Source organism: Rosa rugosa, chromosome 1 (genome assembly GCF_958449725.1).
Source record: "Rosa rugosa chromosome 1, drRosRugo1.1, whole genome shotgun sequence".
Lineage (NCBI taxonomy): Eukaryota > Viridiplantae > Streptophyta > Magnoliopsida > Rosales > Rosaceae > Rosa > Rosa rugosa.
Genome location: NC_084820.1, coordinates 20,949,097 through 20,972,573, shown reverse-complemented (window position 1 = coordinate 20,972,573; position 23,477 = coordinate 20,949,097). Strand labels below are relative to the sequence as shown.

At 37.8% G+C, this 23,477-nt stretch overlaps 1 protein-coding gene and 3 long non-coding RNA genes across 21 annotated transcripts; 3 read left to right on the top strand and 1 right to left on the bottom strand.

The window, feature by feature from the left end:
• The first annotated feature begins 1,055 nt into the window (after positions 1 to 1,055).
• LOC133723370 (uncharacterized) lies at positions 1,056 to 5,685 on the top strand. Of its 17 annotated transcripts, none has more exons than XR_009852972.1 (7): positions 1,064 to 2,199; positions 2,292 to 2,437; positions 2,706 to 3,147; positions 3,291 to 3,380; positions 3,461 to 3,721; positions 4,266 to 5,163; positions 5,261 to 5,685. It is a non-coding gene; the product is annotated as an uncharacterized LOC133723370 (long non-coding RNA). The 17 variants fall into 17 exon arrangements; XR_009852992.1 differs by lacking the exon at positions 3,291 to 3,380 and having other exon boundaries at positions 1,066 to 2,199; positions 2,706 to 2,853; positions 3,092 to 3,147; XR_009852959.1 differs by having other exon boundaries at positions 1,056 to 1,271; positions 1,475 to 2,199; positions 2,706 to 3,721.
• Positions 5,686 to 10,138: 4,453 nt separating this feature from the next.
• Positions 10,139 to 10,792, top strand: LOC133726299 (uncharacterized). Its single transcript, XR_009854737.1, has 3 exons — positions 10,139 to 10,221; positions 10,341 to 10,400; positions 10,734 to 10,792. It is a non-coding gene; the product is annotated as an uncharacterized LOC133726299 (long non-coding RNA).
• A 2,574-nt stretch (positions 10,793 to 13,366) lies between these two features.
• LOC133727558 (uncharacterized) lies at positions 13,367 to 14,505 on the top strand. Its single transcript, XR_009855244.1, has 2 exons — positions 13,367 to 14,145; positions 14,262 to 14,505. It is a non-coding gene; the product is annotated as an uncharacterized LOC133727558 (long non-coding RNA).
• A 1,528-nt stretch (positions 14,506 to 16,033) lies between these two features.
• On the bottom strand, positions 16,034 to 18,770 carry LOC133725370 (disease resistance protein RPV1-like). 2 transcript variants are annotated; one of them, XR_009854443.1, is made up of 2 exons: positions 18,030 to 18,770; positions 16,034 to 16,444 (listed from the first exon to the last, which is right to left on the bottom strand). XR_009854443.1 is itself a non-coding variant. In XM_062152627.1 (2 exons), exons 1-2 carry the CDS (start codon positions 18,651 to 18,653, stop codon positions 16,390 to 16,392), a joined length of 675 nt encoding a protein of 224 aa, XP_062008611.1. In that variant the 5' UTR covers positions 18,654 to 18,770; the 3' UTR covers positions 16,034 to 16,389. The 2 variants fall into 2 exon arrangements, 1 of the variants encoding a protein (XP_062008611.1); XM_062152627.1 differs by having other exon boundaries at positions 18,034 to 18,770.
• Positions 18,771 to 23,477: the final 4,707 nt, after the last annotated feature.

The window sequence follows — 23,477 nt, the reverse complement described above, 5'->3', positions numbered from 1 at the left end:
TCCAAGAGATCTCCTCTTATGACATTATTGGATTCAATAGGTCGAATCAGTGACATAAAGTCCACTAGATTGACACATAAGCTTCTCTAAGATGCGCTTTCGTCCGCAATCATTAGATGTAATGCAAAGGAACTCTTTTCCATTCTCAGTATGCGTTTCCGCATGGAATCCGTTGGCTCTTATATCTTTGAAGCTCAATAAGGTTCGATTTGCCTTAGGAGCATAGAGAGCTTCAGTGACTTTAATCAAGGTGCCATTTGGCAATAGGAATTGGGCCATTCCATGTCCTTGAACTAAACCTGATGGCCCAGCCATCGTAGTCATAGAGGAATATGTAGGCAACATCTCTAAGAATAATTGCCTATGTCGTAGAATGGTGTGCGTAGTCGCACTCACTACTACAAAAATCGAAACACACAACACTCATCACACAACAGAACTTAAATTTGCTGTTGTGTATTAACACAAACTCTATCATACAACGGTACAAATATGTTTCTGTTGTGTGAATGTAAGCAAATTGAAAACTTTTTTTTTAGGAATATATTGCACAACTGAGTTGAGTAGTTTCCATTGTGTGAATGTGAGGCCTAGATGGAGGGAAATGAGCACATAATTCCCTCCTAGAAGGAGCTCAATTCGAACTATCCACACAACAGTTTTTTTGATATCTGTTGTATAAGAAATGTTGTATGAACTTTGAGAAATCCTCTAGGTACACCTAGTGAAAGATGCACAAATTTGTACAACAGATTGTCATATTTCTGTTGTCTCAGCATGTAAGCAACTCAACAAGTTGCATAGCGCGGCAAAATTTCAATTTGATGAAACCTATATAGGCACAGGCGGCAAATTTTCCCTCCCAACCTGCTTTTTCATCATACTCTCACACAACGGTCATTTTCATCTGTTGGGGGAGAAACTTGAGACAAATTGAAGTTTCCCACCAAACAATTTAACTGAAGCCCGACAACCACTCTTATTCCTTTACTTTCCCCTAATTACTCCCACCAAGCCCGACAATCCCTAGACCCAGCCACATCTCGACCTAATTGTAGAGAAAAGAAAACAAAAGCTCTCGACCCTTTCGACCTTCTCCCTCTCAGTTCTTGAACACTCTAGGTCCTCTCTCTCTCAGACCTCGGCGCCGATGGAGGTCATGGCGTTCGTGCTGAGCTGATAGGACGACTTCACCGAGTCGACTCAGTGGCAAGACGGCATCTTCTACGCTCTCTGCACAGCCGACGCCCCTCGGTTCCTCCGTTGCTCTGGTCTCTCTCTCTCTCTCTCTGTTCGCTATGTATGATTCGATTTCATGCTTGATTTTCTATGGATTTGAGTAGAGGTTTGGGATCGGTTAAATTGATGAATAGAAGTTATATCATTGTGTAGTGCAAATTCGATTACCCAAATCTCTGCTCCGATTTACTCTTATCCTTGAAATCCTAATTCACCGGTTGTTCTTACTCTCCAGCGAGAAATTAGGGTTCGAATTGGGGCTCGCTCTTCACTTCTCCAAACCCGCCTCCAAGTCCGTCTACCCAATTGATAATCGATAATCGAAGCTCCACTTTGAGTTACCCTGACGTTATTCTTCATCGATTCTCATCATTACTCTCTCTCTCTCTATCTCTCTCGACTCTGTCTACTCCAGAATCTTCCACACTGCTTCTGTGGAAAATGAATACGGTGTGTTTTGTTTGAGCTCTTTAGTGGGTTCAACGTGTTTTGGAGAATGGTGTGGAATTGTTGCTGGGTTTTTGGTTTTCTGTGGAACTGTATCTGGGTTTTCATTTTCTTGAAGGGTTATGGTGATCCTGTTGTTTGGGATCAGATAGTGTCTGATCTGGGTTTAGTTATTGTGTTTGTTCTTCTTTCTGGGTTTTCTAAAGAGTTAGTGATCCATTGTGTTGAACTAATGGAGAATTTGCATTAATAAGAAGATAAAAACTTTGCAGTTGGAAAACTAGAAAATTGGATCTTTAGGTGTAATTACTGGGGTGCTTTGTGTGTGTGTGTGTGTTGTAGACAAATTTATGAAGAGTGAGAATCTTAATTGTGGGCTTTTGGTTTGGTGCGCATTGTTTTGAAGAAAGCAAGGATGACTAAAAAGGAAAATCTGATGCGAATGTAGCAAATGGGGAGTTGATAAATACTCTTGTGATTCTTTCTGGTGACCTTGTCCAAGTTGTTACAAAGGTATGCAATTCATGGCATTCCTTTAATCTGCTTCTCACATTGATTTGAACAATAGTGCGTGATGTAAATGTTGCTCTTTATAAATCATTCAGGGAGTTTTACTTCCAGCTGATGGTGTTGCTGGAAATATGTCTGGTGACAGAACTGAAGCTGTTACAAGTACTGTTTCTTCTAATGAGTGTTCAAAGAATGGTGCGAAGAAGTCAAGTGAGTCTGCCATAAATAAGAAGGGTGGAAGGTATTTTCTCAAATTTGGACTTGTATGTACCTATATCTGCATTGAATAGTTTACACTGTGTTGAGTGTAAAACAAGGTCTTTAGATTGCTGATTGGACTGAGCATGTCGTTTCCTCAGTTTTTGCTCAGTATGGCAACTGATTATACTGGCAGATAGTTTCTGCCACTACTTGTCTTACGTAGAAGAATGGGTTCCTTGTTTAAATCTGTTTTTCAAATATTATTCTTGATTCAGAGTTATGCATTCATATTTTACTCATTTAAGCAGGGTGCTAATGCAAAATGGGAATAGCTTTCATGGTGTTACACCCACAAGGGCTGGCAAGGAACATGGAGGGAGGAATATGCCACTGAATCATATTGAGAATGCCTCAGAACTTGAAAATAAGAGAAGTGATGAGGTAAACTTATCAGAGGTAATCTTTTTTTTTTAGGCATCATTTTGTTTCTTAAAACTTGATGAACTTGGTTGTACCTAAAGTCAAGTAGTTTACCACATCTCTGGCCAATTTTCTTAAGTAGCTCAAGCGTAAAGAATCCTAAATTACTGGCATAATCTGTCCACCTTGAGGAATGTAAAAGGATCGATCGTTGAAGTAGGAGTTTTACAATAGGTGATATGAATAGCAATGATCTACCTTTCCCTATCCGCAGTACACATCTTTGCACTATCTGATGATAGAATCCTCTAGTGTCAGCATGAACAAGAGGTATGCATTCTATTCTTCTTTTTATTTATATCATTTTATAGTTGAGAGTAACACTTTGGGCACCACCCTTGAGCTTTGGCCCCAGCCCTTTGTGCCTTAACTCTGGCATTAGAAGTGCTCACATGTTAATGTACCTCCACCAGTGTTCTGTGATGGACTTTTGGCATGTATCTCTTGAGTGAAAATGCCTCTTCGACTTCTCTTGGACATAGGCACTTTATAGGAAAGAAAGTGTATGTTAAGAAACTCTTCCAATAGTGCTCTACCACTTTGTGATATATGCTATACTCATTTGTGCTAATCGTTTGTATAGGCTGACAAAGTTCACGATACAAAGATGACATCCAAGCTATTTCCTTTCGGAGTATCTTGTGATCCTTCCGCTGTAATTGTTCAACGAGACATTCAATGCTGTGAGAGGACAACTTCAGAATACACTTCCTCTAGTTCAAATGTTGTTTCTTCAGGTTCCTCAACTTTGTTGAATCCAGCTGCTAATGTCTCAAGTCGTAATTCAGAAACAACATCAACTGAAATGATCCCTCATGGTTCAGAGTTAAATAAAAATGGCAAGGTAGAACTTATTATTGAAATACCCATGCTTGAGTCAACTTGAGTTATTCAGTGATTTCACTGATCATCATATGGTCTTCTTAAACGAGAATCAATTAGTTATCTGTCTTTACCAGCTAATTTATGCACCTGGGCACTAATACTAATATAAGAATACCTATGTTAAAATCTTCTGTAATTGCATTATAAGAGACTATAGACTTAGTCACCTAATACTAAGGAAACCTTACTGCTTGGTGATTCCAATTATTCTAGTATCAATTATCGTATAAATAACTTTTAGAAGTTGGTGTTCTGTCTTTACCAGCTAATTTATGCACCTGGGCACTAATACTAATATAAGAATACCTATGTTAAAATCTTCTGTAATTGCATTATAAGAGACTATAGATTTAGTCGCCTAATACTAAGGAAACCTTACTACTTGGTGATTCCAATTATTCTAGTATCAATTATCGTATAAATAACTTTTAGAAGTTGATGTTTTGTTTCCTAACTTACATAATCAAGTTGATATATTTTCTTTGGTTTTGGTGTTCTTTTAGGAATTTAAGCTCAACCCAAGAGCAAAAGTATTCTCGCCATCTTTTACAAAGCCCATAGCAGCCACCTCTCCTGCAGTGCCAACAGTGGCAAGCATGGGTTTTATACCAACCAACTGCCCCGTGGTACCTGGTCCTGCCGTCCAGCCAGAAGTTGGATCGAATCCAACTATGTACTGTGCCATTTTGGCTTGTGTACATTACTATGACCTGGTGATATTGATGAGCGCGAGATTGTTACCCCTGATGTCATGACCAAGTATTTCCTAGGTAATCCTAGGTAAATCAAAACCAGTTCAGTTCAATAGTATGTTTACCAATGCTTAGTACCCATTTTGTGCTATTCAAGTGACTAGTTTTGTTTTATTATTACTTTTATTATTTTGTTACCTTAAGAGATAAGGTGGGCTGATGGTTGCCGACGAAAAAAGAGGAGGGATGAAAGGTTAAGAAAGAAAAAGAAAAAGAAGGGGAGTACTGGAGAAAGAAGAGGCGGAGGGATCAGATCAAAAAAACAAAAAACAAAAAAGAAGAGGGAGAGAGAAAGAGGAAGGAATGAAGACAGAAGAAAAGAAGGGGGCGATTTGAAATGAAAAGGGGTATACCCTTCTTGTAGCTCCTTCCAGGGTTTCTTTTCAAGTTGCTTAGCATCTTTTATTGTTTTACTACTGTGAGTGACTTTGTTATATTCTCTGTTTTCATTTTTTCTTGTTGGTTTTACTTTGGCTTATTCATAATCTGTTAAAGCTTTTGAAGTGTTAACTAATTGGTTAAGTTTGGTGTCTGATGACATGAGTTTTGGAGTTATTTGACATTGCCACAAAGAAAGTCTCTTCCTAATATGCGCTGTGACATTTCCAAGCTTCTTGAGACTGGCCAGGAAGCTACAGCTCGGATTCGGGTAATTTCTCTTTTTTCATTGGGGTTAATTTACTTGCACAGTATCGAGAACAAGTTCTTAGTTTTTGGTTAGTAATTATTTGGTATATGTACTTCAGGTAGAGCATGTTATTAGAGAAGAGAATATGATGGCAACTTAGGAGATCATCAGGTTATTTGCTAAGCTTATTTCTATTCGCAGATTGAGGTCTGCTGTTCTTCTGCTGATTACTTCTTCTAAATATATTGCAAAGAAATTGGGGCCTTGTGTGCAATGAAGGAAGTTGACTCCTTCCTGATGGTCCTAGATCTGCAAAAAGTATAAAGCAATTGGAGCAGGTCCTTCCAGGTTTTATTGAAGCCAAAGGCAGCTGAAGGCTAAGAGCCATCGAGAATATGAATGATCCTGATTCATGTATAACTAGCTAGGAATTAATGCTCTTGCTTGGTACATTATCTAGTTACTTGAATGTATAGATGTTTGAATAATGATACTTGAATTATATGGATTATAGTATCGTTTATATCGTAATATATCGAGCATTATTTATGTGAATATTCTTCTTGTTGTCTAAGTTTCAGTCATACAACACAATATAAAATAATGTGTTGTATGACTGCAAAAGAGTTCAAAATTAAGGCTTCTCCTACAACAGTTACTAGATGTTAGCAAATTTGATTACAATATTCACACCACAGTTAACCAAATATAGTTTGTTGTGTGAACTAACAACCAACATCAGAAAACAATAAAATTCTGTTGTGTGAGATTCATAACACACAACAGAAATATAACTATCTTTGTTGTCTGAATGAATCAACAGACAACAGATATCATTTCATTGTAGTTGTGTGTTACTTATCTCAGACAACAAATAAAGAATTATAATTGTTGTGTCTTATACATCTCAGACAACAAAAAAGATTTATAACTGTTGTGTGTTATGAATCTCAGACAACAGCTAATTTCTTCTTTTTGTTGTCTGAATGACCATGTCAATGCCGAGGCATCTCCGCGCATGCCATGCCAGGCACATGCCTGCGCAGAATTCGCACAACAGAAATAATTATCTGTTGAGGAAATGGATATTGCACAACGGTGGAATCACCGTTGTGTGATTTTTCAATCACACAACACTCGTTTAGACCACAGTGAGGCTGGTCATCACACAACTCTAAATCTCCGTCGTCTGATTAACTTATTGTAATAGTGACTATCCGCAAGACATTGTAGTTCATCCATTCCTAAAAGAAAAGCTCATAATTAAAAAGGAGTCATAAAGAAAAGAACTCAACTTTTATTAATTAATAAGCCAAACGGAATTACATCATCGTTTCTTTAACCAAGGAAAATCTTAATCCAATAAACTAGCTAATGCAAAACAATGGTAATTCCAATGCAAATGTGACCAGGTGAGTAGAGAGATGTCGGTGGAGCAAAGCTCGCTTAAGTACCACTTATCTCAAAACCTTCCTAGACATCACACTTACATTGAGTACGCCTACTTTGAAGAAAGACTAATACCATTGGCATCTACTACAAAAATAATATGGCAATTGCCTACATCTCTTGGAAAATAAAAAGACTTAATCAAAATCGCCAGTTTCTGAGACTTGATCCTTGTAGTCTTCCACCCTTAGATCGAGATCGCCATCTTGATCTTCTTGTTCCATGTAATTTGCCTCCCTTGCATCACGATACATCTTGTATGCGTTTGTAACGTTCTGGGATGCTTTACACGCCTTTGCCCAATGTCCAGTTGATGCCTACATCTCTTGGAAAATAAAAAGACTTAATCAAAATTGCCAGTTTCTGAGACTTGATCCTTGTAGTCTTCCACCCTTAGATCGAGATCGCCATCTTGATCTTCTTGTTCCATGTAATTTGTCTCCCTTGCATCACGATACATCTTGTATGCGTTTGCAACGTTCTAGGATGCTTTACACGCCTTTGCCCAATGTCCAGTTGATCCACAATGAAGAAAAACATCATTATGGTCAGGCTCCCTTGATTGAGGCGCCTTTGGTGCGCGATTTGGACGACCATTGTTCTTGGTGGCGTCACCACCATGGCCGGAGGCTCCGCCTCTCTCTCTCTTCACACGTTGACCTCCACGGTTCCGTGCACGCCTCTCTTGGCGATTTCCTTCCTCTTTAGGGCGAGAATATGGACCAGGACGTCCAGGATTGTCCTTACTCTTAAGGTTTCGCTCCTTGCGCCCTCCCTTGGGGGCGCGACTATAGTTAGACTCCGGAATAGACTTGGTTCCTACGGGTCTAGCATTATAGTTCTTCACAAGGATATTATCGTGCTTCTCAGCTATGTTCATGGTGCCAATGAGCTCATGAATTCACATCAATCCGATAATTCTTTGAAATCATCAGTGCAGAGACGGGGAAGGTAGAGAGAGTCTTCTCGATCAACATCGTATCAGTTATGGCTTGGCCACAAAACTCCATCAGAGACTTGATACGAAGAGCTTCCGAGTTATAATCAAGCACAGACTTGAAATCACAAAAGCGGAAGCTATGCCATCTCACTTCTAAATCAGGAAGCAGGGAGTCACGAACGTTGCCAAATCGCTGCTCAAGTTCCACCCATAGTTTTCTAGGGTCTTCCTCATTGAGGTATTCACTTTAGAGCGTGTCATTCATGTGCCTTGTCATGAGAATTATGGCTCTAGCTTGATTTGCTTCAAAAGCAGTAGCTTGCTCAATGGAGAGCACGTTCTGACTAGGCTCTTGGATGGTTTCCAGAAGTCCATCAGCCTTAAGATGTTGGCGCACATCTCGGACCCACCTATGGTATCCTGCGCCAGTTGTCTCTAGTGGAACAAAGTTCAACTTATTTAGGTTACTCATCCTGAAAAACAACACAAGATTAGGGTTAGTTTTGGAGCGAAAAAGGCTACCACGAAAAATTATTAAATTTCTGAGCGTAGTCGCTTCCAAGAAATTAGGGATTTCTGAGCGTAGTCGCTTCCAAGAAAATCCGATTCCAAGAGGGGTTATGGATTAGATCCAAACAATGATGTATGTGGTCGATCGTTTTCTTCTCAACAAACTCTAAGTTTGGAGGACTCTACAAGCTCCAAGCTTGGAGTGAGCACGAACCCCCACAGTTCGGCTTTTGGTCTCCCCTATGAAGAAGAAAAGGGGGTAGAAGAAGTGATGTTGGAAGTCCCTGAGAAAAAGAGGAAAAACTCAAAAACGGGAACTTATAGTAAAACATACCTCTTAGGATTACAGAACGTATTTGGTCCTTGTCGTAGGATTTGGAGACAAGCTTCAGTCCTAGTGCAAGCAAGCAGACTTGTAGGATTGCAGCGTGGTCTCAAAGTCGCGGGGGTTGCGGAATTACGGAGTCGCGGGGTGGCAGGTTGGCGGAGTCGCGAGGCCGCGGGGTCGCGAGCGAGCGCAGGGTTGCGTGGGCAGCAGGCAGGGCCCGCACGCGAGGAGCAGCGAGCGTAGGGGCGCGTAGGAGCTGCGGTGGATTTGTTAAGAAGAGTTTTAGGGTTTTTGGTTTTTAGGGCTAGGGTTAGGGCTCGTGCTGATAACGTGTTTCAGGGAATCAGAAATTGTGAGGAAATTGCTGCGTATTCTCATTGATAATAGGGGCCTCTTTATATAGAGGATTACAATACATAGAATCTCAATCATACAAGGAAATTAATCGTACACTGAATAGGAATCTAGATCCTTCTAATGTAACCCTATTACCGCTAGGTCAAATAACCTAGAGTTTGGGCCAAACACAGAATAGGGATTTACTTGAACAAAGCCTATTTATTTAACAAAAGGGAGAGAATCAAAACCAATTTACTAAACGTGAAAGGATTTATAAGCAAGTTAGTTCACTAGAGCATAATAGAACTGGACGAAAATGTTCCCCTGGTTAGTAGGATTATGTGGTCACTCACCGTCCGATTGAAATAGGACGGTTGACAGCTAAGTGATGAGATCTGTGGTGAGAGCTGTCAACCGTCGGATTTTAATCGGACGGTGAGTGACCACACAATCCCTGGTCAGCAGCTGACCAGGGGAACAAGACTGCAACACGGGATATTGCTTTTTACGGGGAGAAGTGGACACCATAGCCGATTCCATGCACCTACAGTGCATATGCACTAACATGGTGCTAATATATAGCATGGCTGTTAGTCAAAGAAAAAGTCAATAAGAGATGGATCACACCGACGACTGAGATTAAAAGCAGGGTCTAATCATACGGACTATTAGGGGTGGGCTCGCGAAACCGAAAACAGAAAAAAACGGCACCGAAACCCGAACCGAAGCCGAAAAAAACAGCACCGAAAAAAAACCGAACCGAAAAAAAAAACCGCACTAAAACCGATTCTGTTCGGTTCGGTTTTCGGTTTCGGCCCAGCGAAAACCGAACCGAACCGCAAAACAGAAGTACTGTTCATATTATTCAAAACGTCGTCGTTTTGTTTTAGGGTTTGGAGACTAACCAAGCAGCCTCGACCTCGAGTCTATCGAATCTTCATTCCTCACTTCGACACTTCCTCAGTTCCTCTGCCTCCACAGCTCGGTCAGCTCCACTTCCTCAGTTCCTAACGGCTCACTTCCTCACATCATCGTTATCCTCTTCGTGGGACTCTCCGCTGCCGGAGGCCAGACCGTCGGCCGCCAGTCAATCGGAAGCCACGAAGACACAAACTCGGGAAGCCTGTGGAATTCAGCAGCCTTCCATCTTTGAAAGGTAAGTTCTTCTCCGGCATCTTTCAAAGGTAGAATCTTTGGACGCTTCCTACTTTGCTTGCAAAAATTGCTTCTTTAACAGATTTTTAATTTTCAATTTTTGAAAAAAATTGGGATTGCTGCTGCTATATTGAACAATGCTAGGGTTACTGGGCTGTTGTGCATCTTTCCGGTGTTTAGTTGGTAGTTAACTGAGTAATAGCTGTGCATTGTATAATTCTACCCACTTGTTGTATTTAATGACATTCTCTGGATTTTGATCCAATGCAGACAATACCAGTTAACCCGAAACCTTTCTTGAACAATCTCACTGGGAAGACCGTATTCGTGAAGCTTAAATGGGGAATGGAATACAAAGGTATATGGTTTTACTTTTCTTGAAAAGTCTGCGACTCTTATGCTATGATTTTCACCGATCTGATCTATCATATGTATGTAGATCGAAACAATTAGTATGATTCTTTTGGTCATGTCTAGGTTTACGGTGTAGAACCAAATCCAATTGAGAGTGCGGTCTAATACATATCTGGAAGACAGGTATGCATCATCTTCTGATATATTCATCTACTGCGAAATTTAATTCAACACTGAAAGACAGGAGAAGATATACACATAATCTTTAATGTGACAAGTAAGTTCACAACAGGGATTATGGTTTGAGATAATTGCTTTTGGTTACTTAATATACACATAATCTTTATATGTTAAAACCCACTTGGTACCTGAACTGGAATGATTAATTAAATTGTGAAATTTAGTGTATGTGTAAATAATGTGCATAGAAATTGTTTTGACTTGATAATTTTATCAGTTTATGCTATCAATTTTATTGATACTCTGAATCTGATCATTGTTTTATTCTTCTTGTAGTTCTCTACCAGTCTCCCTAAATACACCTCATCTATAGCTCAGAGGAATCTGAAGAACTTAATTTTGTCAGGTAGAACCAAATTTCACAATGTGTCTTTTATACAAGTATATTATATTATGATAAATCTGTGTTTAGAAATGAAAGGGACATATCTGGTCTTCACAGATTTCATTTATTTACTTTTATTATTCCAAATTTTTTGTTCTTATGTCTAATATGCATATCTAGAAAATGAAGAGGCAATCTAAATCAACTGGTACTACTTCTGGTGCTGATCCGAAGATTAAATCAACTTCATCATCTCAGGTAGCAAATTTGTCTAATATGCATATCTGTTTCTATTTTGCTGGAGCAGAAATGCTGTTTCTATTTTGCTGTTTTTTTCATTATCTGAAACTGTGTTGCTGAAACTGTTATGCTGCTGTTCTGTTTCTATTTTGCTGTTTCTGCTTTGCTGGGGCAGTTTTGAACTTTTGCTGAAACTGTTTTGCTGTAAATTCTGTTTTACATATCAACACTAGTATTGGTGAGTCTGTAACACCCGTACCGATTCACGAAGGAAGTTCTGCTGCAACTCCCGAAGTAGAAGGAAGTGAACCAATAGAGCTTCAAGATGATGAAAGTGAGGAAAGCATTCTTGACGCTTTGAAACGGAAAGAAAGGTCAGATATTTGGGGTCATTTTATTAGGAAAATGAAGGAGGGTAGAGTTAAGGGTGAATGTAAATATTGTGGAAAAGACTATTTTGCTGATCCTAGGAAGAATGGTACCACCAACCTTATAAATCATGTGGAAAAGTGTCCAAAGTATCCTCCTAATATTGAGATGTTGAAAGCTAAAAAGCAAAAGATTTTGTCTTTTAAAAAACCAACTAGTGAGGTGTGTAGTGTAGAATGCACTCAACAAGAGCTTAATTTGTTATGTGTGGAGTACATCATTCTAGATGAGTTACCATTTTCTCATGTGGAGGGAGAAGGTTTTAGGCATTTTATGGGTAGAGCTCTTCCTTTTTGGAGAATTCCTTCTCGTAAGACAATAGCAAAGGATGTGCTTAAGCTTTATTTGGGGGAAAAGAAAAAATTGATGGATCAATTGAGTAGATATAGGTTGTGTCTTACAACTGATACATGTACTTCTATTCAAAACATTAATTACATGGTTCTCACTGCACATTTTATTGATGATGATTGGGTGTTGCATAAGAGAATTCTTAATTTTTGTGTGATCCCAAATCATAAGGGAGAGTCTATAGCTAAGCTTTTGGAGGATTGTTTGTTGGAGTGGGGTATAGAGAAGATTCTCACCATTACCGTAGATAATGCTTCATCAAATGATGTTGCATTGAGGGAGTTGATTAGAAGGATAGGTGATTGGCGGGTCCCTAATGCACTTTTGCATGGAGGGAAGCATTTGCATGTTAGGTGTGTAGCCCATATTTTAAACTTGATTGTGAATGATGGGTTGAGTGTAATGAGGATGACAATTGAGGCAATTCGTAATGCAGTGAGGTATGTTAGGTCCTCCCCACAAAGACTTGATTTTTTCAAAGTGTGTGTGGAAAGGGTGAAAGTAGAGTGCAAAGGGCTTGTGATTTTAGATGTACCTACTAGATGGAATTCCACATTTTTGATGTTGGAACGGGCTTTGAACTTCAAAAGGCCTTTGATAGGATGACAGAAGATGATGCTGGTAATTATTGGGCATGGCTTCAAGGTGACACGAATGACAAGCCAAAAGAAGGGCCACCAGCAGGTGTTGATTGGGAGTATGGGGAGCAGTTTGCTGATTTCTTAAGGCCATTTTATGAAGTCACTTTAAGGGTGTGTTGTTCTAATTCTCCTACTATTCATAACACTTTTGGTGATTTACTTCATATTTATGGTGTCTTGCAAGAACAAACTAACCCGATATTATTGGAGATTATATCACCCATGCAAGCCAAGTATAACAAGTATTGGGGTAGTTTTGAAAAATTGAATCCCTATGTGTTCATTGGTATTGTTCTTGATCCACGTCATAAGCTTGAAAAGGTTGTTGATTATTTTGAGATTATTGATGGGGATATGGATGAAAAGGTGGAAGCAAATACAAAGAGCGTGAAAGATCTCTTATATGAGCTTTACAAGGTGTATGAAGAAGAGGGAAGGGGAAGTGGTGTTAGTGAGATTGGTGGTTCTCAAACATCAAGTGAGGGGGTATCTTCTTCAAGTAAGGGTTGTACCTTGTTAGAAATGAGGTTGAAAGAGAAAGAGTAAAGGAGAAGAGCAAAGAAAGCCGAGATCATCAATAATGATGTGGATAGATATCTTGGAGATCCTATTGAAGGTGATGGTGAAGACTTTGACTTACTGACTTGGTGGAGGGTGAATGGGGTTTGTAAATATCCCATATTGGCCCGCGTTGCGAAGGAGATTCTAGCTATTCCGGTGTCGACCATAGTTTCAGAATCTTCCTTTAGCACGAGTGGGAGGATTATTGATCCATATCGTAGCTCCCTAAGTCCTAGAATGGTGGAGGCCTTGATCTGTACACAAAATTGGCTTAGGAGTGAAAATGTGTATTTACATCATGTGCCTACCATTGAGGAGATGGAGTTGTGTGAAGAAGCGGAAAGAGGTAATTGTTTGGGCTAAATACTGTTTAGTACCCTGTGGTATGGGTCCAACATCAATTCAGTCCCTCAACTTTCAATTTCATCAAAAACACCCCCAAACTAGTAATTTCTCGTCCAATAGGTCCCTCCGTCGGGATTCTGTCAATTTCCGACGTTAAGCTGCTGACGTGGCATTTCCAACTCAGCAAGTGGGGCCCACATGAAAGCCAATTTCCCAAACTGACCTCGGCTTCCAACACCTCTCCTCCCCCTCCCAAGATCTCCTCGACCTAAACCCACCTTCTCTTTCTCCCACCACCACCACTACTTTCACAGAGAACCCAACCCAACTCGTGATCAAGCTATATCAAATCAGAGCCCCAAATTGCAAGTTTGCACCTCCGACGAAGAACACAACAAACAAAACCAGCCTAACTAATTTCTCAATTCCGAGCTCTTCAACTCAGCCTAATCAACGATTGAAGCTCGACCCATCCTCAGTTCGTTATCTAGGATGGAAACACTATCTAGAATAGACCCAGAAACATCAGCATCGACGCCGTGAACCCGATGATACACTCAAAATATCAAGCCGTTCAAATCTTGAACAAAATCAGAAACTAGATATACAAAGAAGTAGAACTCCACGAGATGATCATGTTTCGTACCTCATGCACCTCAAACGATGGCCGGAAAAAGCTGGAGAACCGCCGAAGCTGTCGAAGCTTGCCGGCGTCGATTCTCTCTCTCTCTCTCTCTAATTCTTTCTGGGTTCGGAGCTTTTAGAGTTTTAGAGAAAGACCCAGATAAAGATTCGAGTACGTTCTTGAATTTTTTGCTCTGTTTCGTTGTTTGGTTGATTCTTTGTTGAAGATTTTTTGTGGGATTTTCTCGGAATGAAATGGGGTTTAATTGTTGGATTCTAATTTTGTAGGAAACGAGAAATGGAGGACCGATCAAGAACTGGGTTGCACGATTTTACTAGGGCTTCAAGAAAGGCTAAAGAATCAGATTGGTTGATTCATCTTTCAAGTCATTTTTCGTTTTGATTTTACAATATGTGGGTTTGGTAGTCTAATAGAAAAGAAACTGGTACGATTTGTGGTGTGGTCATATATAATTCTTGTCAAGTAAGAACAATTGGCTTAATTGAATTGATGAATTGATTTTCTTGCAAAGTTAGCATTTTGTTTATAAGGGAATTGACGAATTAATTTCTATCCCCAGATTATTGGATTTTTCCCTCTGTTATGTTAATGAGAAGAAACAAAGAAAGAAAGTGAAAGTGATATAATGCGTTTATTGTGTTTATGGACAAATATCATATCCTTATATGTTTATCGGTAGAGAGCGAAAGAGGGAGTGGAAGCAGGTTGGAGTTTGAGAGAGAGTGGTGGTGGTGGGAGAGAGAGAAGGTGGGTTTGGGTCGAGGAGGTCTTGGGAGGGGGAGGAGAGGTGTTGGAAGTCAGGGTCAGTTTGGGAAATTGGCTTTCATGTGGGCCCCACTTTGCTGAGTTGGAAATGTCACGTCAGCAGCTTAACGTCGGAAATTGACGGAATCCCGACGGAGGGACCTATTGGACAAGAAATTACTAGTGTGGGGGTGTTTTTGATGAAATTGAAAGTCGAGGGACTGAATTGATGTTGGACCCATACCACAGGGTATTAAACTGTATTTAGCCCTAATTGTTTCTATTTTCTCATTTAATGTTTTTGGGATTAATGAAGTTGTAATTTTTATGTTATATATGATTGTATGTATTTCAATGTCTAATGTCTTTCTTTTTATTATTCTCTTATGCCAATGTAGAATTGCTTAAGATGCCATGTGGAGCTGCGGTGGGGAGTAGTCGGAGTGGTATGTTACCTCCAAAGTCGAACACTTCATCTTTACGAGCTTGAGATCATGCCTTCCTTGAGTTCCTTCATATGTTGATGTTTGTTCATTATCTTTGTGATGTTTAATCTTTTAGTGAACTTAAACATTTTCAATTTGTGAGGTTAGTGTTGATGACTTGATGGACATTATAAACTTTGGACTTTATATTTTTTGACCATTTCATATGTTGATGGACTTTATAAATTTTGGACTAAATTTATTGTTTTGAAGCTTTGAACTTTGAAGTTTGAATTGTGAACTATAGAATATGGATATGGATTATGGAGTATAGATTATTGCAACTTTGAAGTTTGAATAATGAACTATGGAATATGGATATGGACTATGGAGTATAGATTATTGCCTATTGAATGTATAGGTTTGAAGAAACAAAAAACTTCCGGACTTAAAATACCGAAGAGGTAGAATTGAAAGTGGTAAAAATTTGTTTTAAAAAAAAAAAAAACAAAAAAAAAAAACCGAAATTGACCGAACTGAACCGAACCGGACCGGTCGGTTCGGTTTTCAGTTTCAATTTCTGAAAAACACAGAACCGAACCGAAGTCCAAGTTCGGTTTAGTTCTCGATTTAGGCTCAAAATTAACCGACCCGATTTGACCCGAACCCACCCCTACGGACTGTAGGCGCATGGAATAATTTTCAAACTAACCGGTGCTAAGGGAGTGCGAATTACACCTTCATTCCTCAGCTACTAAAGTTAGATTGTGCGCAAGTGCAGGGTCTTACTAATGGTGAAGTTGAATTCAACAATTTTGAGTGAAAGAAAAAACTTGTTTTATTACTCATTAGAACAACAATCAGCGTGGCCAAAGTTGATTAACATTACTTTCTTCCTCCATGACTTCGTTTATTGCTCAGCGGTGGATTGCTCAGCGGTGGACCGATTGCCCCAATTGATATTTAGATCAATAGATCTTAGTTAGACCAAGGTGTTGGTCAACATTTTGATCTAGATCCATTGGCCAAATCTCTTCTCTCTTCAGTACTACTGCTAAATGTAGTGGCATATTGACCGGACGAGAATCTATTTAACTATCAAATAGACCTTCCTGATTAGCCTTGATAGCACTTAAGTTAATTGATCTCCCTTCTCTTGAACTTTTGACAGGTTCATATCATCATTATTGGACTTCAGCGTCGAGTCTCTGATTTTTGGATTCAACTACAATGCGTCGCACACACAGTCTACAATTTTTTCGATAAGCTCAGACTCATACCTATAACCAAAAGAAGAAAATATCCATCATCAACTCAAATATTATTAGAGTAATGTTGTGTGAACCACGTTTTTAGGTATCACCTGCATCCTACTTTATTAGTTCACATAACATGGGATGTAAATGATACTCAAAAAGTTGGTTCACCTACCATTGTTCAAGATATTCAATGAACTAGTAAATATAATAACTTTTGTTGTTAGTTATTCGAGTCTAAAATCATAAAAACTAAAAAGCTTACTGTCAAGGTAAAATTTTGCAGAAGTTTGATTTAGTTTATTTTTATATTTTCAGTTGAGTCATTTACTATTGTGATACATTCAAAATTATTATAGTGCAGTCACTTACTATTTTGATGCATTCAAAATTATTTAAAAAAAAATTGTTACATTAGATAGGAATTGAACTCCTCACCTGGCGTACTCCTAACCTAATTCTCAAACTCCCCTCCTAACCTTTTTTTTTTTTTTTGCTGCATGTATTCCCTACAAATTTTTATTTGTAAATGGGAAAAAGAAAGTTAATGCTAAAATTTATATTTGATTAAAGTAATATTGTAATAATTTTAACTTAATAATTTGATTTGTAAGTTTCCTCAGGTTATCAATAAAGTTTTTCGTTTTGGATCAAAAAAAAAAAAAAACTTACTTCTTCTGCTTTTTTATTTTTTTATTTTTTATAGGAGAAGTTTTAAATACACACCCCTAATTACTTAATACACACTTCATATTTAATACATCACTCATTTAATTTCTCATTCTAATAATTTACTAAATACACAACCAAATTAAGTACCTAAAATATCCTTAATCTCAAAAATCATGAAATATCCTACTTGTTTACTATATTAAAGTTACTATTTAATATGATTAGTATATTCTAATATATTGACATATTGTGAATGACCATATTGATTACTTGTGTTAGTTATTGAGAAATGTAAAAAAAAAATTATTATTGTTCCCTTTAAATAGATGCATATAAATAGGTTTTGTGTTATTTGAGCTCTCATCCACCAAACACCATGTTAATCAAGTATAAAATTATGAGTTGAACATTCAACCAAAACTATATCAGTAGTTTCTCCATAGTGGCGGAACTAAAAAGTTGTCATTAGCAGGGCCAAACAAATTAACAATTACAAAGTTTTTTCACCTGTGATGTTTTATATTAGAAAAGAAATTGATTAATCATAACTCTTAGAACAAAAAGAAAATTAACTAAAAAATAGGAGTAAAGCGATATGTTTTAAAAACATATAATGCCATTGATTTTGAAATTCTAAATATTATGGTTTCTAACCTCATTTAATTGATTTAAGAACTAATTTAATTAGATAGTTTCTAGCTTTATTCTTGTATTAAATTGGGAGGCCATGTATAGAAATTTGTTGTGTTTATCTAACTATTTATACATAAATAGAATAATATAAGGAAAATATGACTATTTTTTTCTTCTTCTAATGCATAGATGTCTGTTTTGGTCATTTAACCTACCTACAAAATCTAATTTGAAATCATAACTAGGGGTGTATATTTAAAATTTCTCTTTCATAGTACTACTTTGATAGATCTGCTTGTCATACCTACCAATCATCTGATATCCATCCAGCGATACCGCCCACTCTTGTAAAAGCACTTCTCCATCTTTGCACTTTTGCTATGTTAGTGTATTCATGCTTGTAGAAGGCTCTTGCAAAATTTCCCCTTAGTCTTCGTACATTGGAGGGCTTCACCTTATAAAAAATGGGCAGTATTGTGCCCCTGACTTCCATGCATTCAAAAACTTTTGAAAGTTCATCTAAACACCAAGTGGAGGAAGCGTAATGTTGCGAGAGGACGATGACTGCAAACCTCGACTCCTCGATCACAGTCAAGAGCTCTGAAGAAAGAGTTGTGCCTCTTTCAAGTTGTTGGTCCCTGAAAACATTGACTCCTCGCCTCTTCAATGCACGGTACAGGTGGTCTGTGAAACCCTTGCGGGTTTCTCCTGTGAAACTCAAAAACACATCATATTCCCAGGGACACAGATCAGCTGAAAGAGCTAATCCTCGGGTCCATTTGAATATCGTTTCAAGCAATGAGAGTGCGACGTACATACATTTAACAAATACGAGCCTTTTTGCCCAGAAAATGAAACAATCCCGTGGAATTATAGTCTTACAGAGAATAAAAAAACATAAAACTACGTAAACAGTACATTTCCCCATTATAGCTAATTTCTTCTATAAAGAGGTTACAATCTGTACAAACTTACCATTAATACAACTGCTCACAAGCTAAAAGGAATTATACATGCATATAGAGAGCATATTTATATAGCAACATTTTTGGTCGATCTCTTTACAATCAAATGCGATGTTGCAGAATAAATTAAACCCTAGCTGTATTGATGGTTTCTTTGTATATATGTTCCTTGATATTTGCTTCCATCTACCTCAGGAAGGCCGTCCTAAATGTTTGTTTCGAAAATACTTCATAGCATATCTGCATATATGGTTGAGTTAAGGGCTTCGAAAACAAGGGTTAATTAATACCCTCATTCCTAAATCAAATAGTTATTTATTATTTTAAATTCCTATTAGAAAAAACCCTAGGGGAGTTTTCCTCTCTACCTATCTTCAACGGCGCCCTAGCTTCCTTCCCTAGTTTCCTGCTATTGCTCTCTTCTCAACTTCTCTCCATCCAATGGTTTCCATTGATGCTGTCATAGCAAGCTTCACTGCTTCCCCTTGCCCTCAGGAAGGAGGCAACGCTCCTGACCTAGGAAAGATTGGTGGTGGCCTCATTCGCAGGTTCTCCCCACCTTTTCTGATTGGAAAACCTCTGACCCGCAAGCCGGTTGATCCAAAGGCAGAATTTAGGGTTCAAGAACGGGCTAGAGATTTATTCTTGTTCTCCTTTGAATCAGTGTGTGAAACCAACAAGGTACTTCGAGGTGGGGGTTGGTGTTTTGATTGAGCCCTGGTTTGCTTTGAAGAGTTGACACTGTCAAACCTCTTCATGAAGATCTTGCAGCTATTGGTACTGTTTCTAGCCCTAGAGACAAGGGCAAAAGAAAGTTTTAAACTTTCTTGGTCTCCTTGCCTAATACTAGAAGTATGGTCTTCTACTACTTTCATCTTAGTTTCTCTAGTTATACACCAATTGAGGTCTCTAGGCGACTAGGTTACTGTTCAAAGAGAGGTCAATAGTGAGGATTTTGTTTCTTTGTTGTTAGGCTCAATAAGTGAGCATATGTGTTAACAGTGAAGGTCACCTATCTTTGTATTTGGCAGCTTGTGCCATTTATGATTTTGGTATGAGACAGCATCTGATGTACGTGTCTTCTAGCCATGGATAAGTAATGAAATTATCTATTCTTCAAAAAAAAAAAATAGTTATTTAATTTCCTAAAACTCGTCTCTTGTAGAAGTAGGGAATGGAGGACGGTGGTTTGAGATCAACTCCAACTTGGAATTAAAGCTTTGATGCACATATCTTGTGGTGAACTATCTAACAAATCTGTCAAATTCAAAGAAATTGTAGTAGAATAGTGAGCAATGGTTACTGTTTTTCTCTCATACTATCAGATTGTATCAAATCCCACGTTGAAGAAGAATGTGTTAAAGATAATTCCTAGGTTTGCCCTTTAAAGTGAATCTATTCATTTAGTTCCTAGGCAAACCACCCTATTTCACTAGTTATATTTACCTTTATAATAGGAATTGCTCATGTGTTATAACATAATAAAAAGGTCATCTCATCTATGCTAAAATCAATCAATTTGAACCTTATTTTACCACTCTGTGGTTCTAAGCAAATGAACGATACGTTTTGGTAATCTTACAATTGGCTATTTAATCTTGACTATCATAAAAAAAAATGTCTTCTCAACCAAAACTAAAAATCTTGACGTAAATTACCCTATAAGAAAAATAATTTGAAAACTTATTTAATTATGAAGGGCAATTATGACAAACAAAAAATGATTTTCTATTTAATAAACAAATAAAAATTTCCAAAATCTACTTTTATCTCCTACTATTTTTCTTCTGCATTAACTATTTCACACCGCAACCCTTTTTTGTCTCCGACTACTTAATTCGTTGTTTACGCAGCTCAGGAGATTGTTAGTACAATTAGCTATTGATTAAATAATTTCAATTTCAATTTTATTATTATTATTATTATTATTATTATTATTATTATTATTATTATTATTTAAAATATTTAAATATTAATCTATCAAATAACAGTTTGGGCTATGAAATATGAAAACTTAAGATGGAAATAGATGATGTTCAGTAGCATTTTCATGCTTGTATTTTCATTTTGAAAAATGAAAATAGGGTGACAATGCGTTTGGAAACCTATTTTTCAAAACTTGAAAAATAAAAATAGAAAATACTTTCAGTTTCTAATCGGATAAACTAAAAACAACCATTCCGTGTTTTCACTTTTTTCTTTTTTTAGTTTAGAAAATATGGAGAATATTTTTTCTCACTAAACTACCAAACACATTTCAAATTTGGATAATACAAACTCTTTTTTCTCGCTTATGTTTTTTAAAATCTTGTTTAAAAAATCATATTTGAAAACGGCTCTATTAATTGCAAAAAGGGGTGAGCGAGTTCTATAAAGTGCAAAAAGGAATAGCACAACTTCAAAATCAACCAAAGCGGAGAGTATGCGGTTTAAAGGGTGACCAATTAAAGTTCCTTCCATTCCAGGGCAACGGCATCTCATTTCCATTCCTCTCCCGCAATTTATATTTTATAGGAGCCTTCATTTCCCACAATTTCTTTGGCCCCAAGCATCAATTTTCCTTTGCCAAGCTCAAGCTGTTGAAAAAAAAAAATAATAATAATAATAATAATAAGTTCAAGATCTTAAAAGTAATGTAATAATCTATGAATATTATAAATTGCTGGGTAAGTTAGTATAATATTAACATGAACTTTTGAGATAAAACCTCATACATGAGTAAGTGGTGCCAAAAAGATGCATTCCATCACTAGATGCCCTGGAAATCCGACCCTAATTAACAAGGGTGTGTAATAACCACCAGATTCCCATCAAATTAAAGAATCCACTGGGACTAGAACAATTCTCGATTTCTCAAAAGCAACCCCATTACCAACAGCTATATTCCCCCTTTTACTAGTCTTATATAAAATTTGCAGAGCTGGCTAACAAATTCGTAGAAATTCCTTGACATGGATTGTGCTTCTTCTCCTCTCCATGTGTGGAAGTCCAACCATACAATTAAGGCGAAGCTAGAATTATACTTACTTTCTCTTCCTTATTTCACTTATCAAACCAGTTAAGTACTCAGTTTGTGTCTCCTCGATCGATCCGGCCACCTTCAAGTGTAGACCTATATATCTTGCATGATTTTGGAGTTGCTTCTTCGCCTCAAAAACTAGCTACTCTAGGGGATCGGGCACAATCCGATTTGTAATACGGTAGACTAAAAGAAACAAAAATATCAAGTATGCATGACTAGAAATTGTTCCGTCACTCAATATGAATGTATGAATGCTTACGGTTTAATGAGATTGATACTTTTTCAGTACGGTAGTTCAATTGCTGAAGATAATCCGGCCATCTCCTTTATGGACCGTCAGTAACAGTAAAAAAAAAAAAAAAGATATATATGATTTGGAAGAGGGGGCATGACAGCATGGTTTGGAGAAGAGAGAGAGTGAGACAACGACAGTTGCAGATAAAGATTCAGAAAAGACAGAGTCAGAGGAACAGAGGGAGAAACTTTCCAGACCAACATGGAAACGTACATGATTACTTTGTGATTATGAACCTCACTTATATATCTAATCATGATGAAGGTTTATATCACCTGCTGAGCTTATAGTCTTATACACGTTTGTGAGTCTCGCGAGAGACGACGAAACAAAGAAAACCATATCATTAATAAAGACAAAGGAACAAAGTTGGAGATCGACCAGCTGCATGAAATTTACATGAAAGGAAATTCTGAGCCAAACAAAACTATATATTATACAATCTATACGTGAATTATTTGGGGCTATTATAGTACTTACCACCTTTAAATGTCGAGCTTTTTCTGTCGTATTACGTCCGATAAATTAACTTAAGCACATTGTTGGTATCAAGCTAAAACTATTAGACCCATAAAGACAAATTCTACACAAAGAAGACAAATAAGGAAGAAAGAAGAACGAAATAACTAACTTCCTTACAAGTATATTGATATTTATATGGTAGGACAAAACTCTGTATTGATAAACCCTTCCATATGCCTCAGGAATCTCCGCCGATGGCCTGTCTTGAATGTATAACTTCGAAGAAGCTCTATGGCATGCATATATGCATGGTTGAATTCTCTAACAAAACTAAATCATTCTAATCCCAGCCGTACGAATCCTACAAGAGAAAATTAGTCAGGAAACAAGGCTAGCTCAAGGTGGTCTGTGGTTATTATTATTCCACACATCAAGCAACATTATTAGGTTGGATAGTTATAAAACCAAACACTAAATTATTGGATTTGCACGATATATCTATCGAGGATTTAAAAAATTAAAAATTTGAAGAAAATATCAAGAATATAGGGTTTTTGTCCATTTACTCCATTTTTAGAGATTTTTTTCTCACTTACCCCATTAAGTTTTTTTAATTCCCTTTTACCCAAAACACTCTAAGGAGGTCTTCCCTAATACCCCATTAAGATTTTTTGTTTTTGTTTTTTTTTAATACCATTTTGCCCTCACCTTTGTTACTTAGAGAGAGAGAGAGAGAGAGAGAGAAACCATAGGGGACTTCGCCGGAGCTCGGTTACCGGCCGCTAGATTCCGGTCACCGATCTCCGGAATTACGCCAACTTCCGCCGGAATCCGGTCACCGGTCGCCGCCCACAGGATTTTTCTAAAAACCTCGCCGGAGGTCCCTAAAGAGGTCGTCGGAGATTTCATAGGTCACTGGAAAGGTTTATTGCCCCCAATAGAAGTCTATTGTCCCTCATTGCCCTCCAATAGACGTCTATTGCCCCCCAATAGACGTCTATTGGGGGG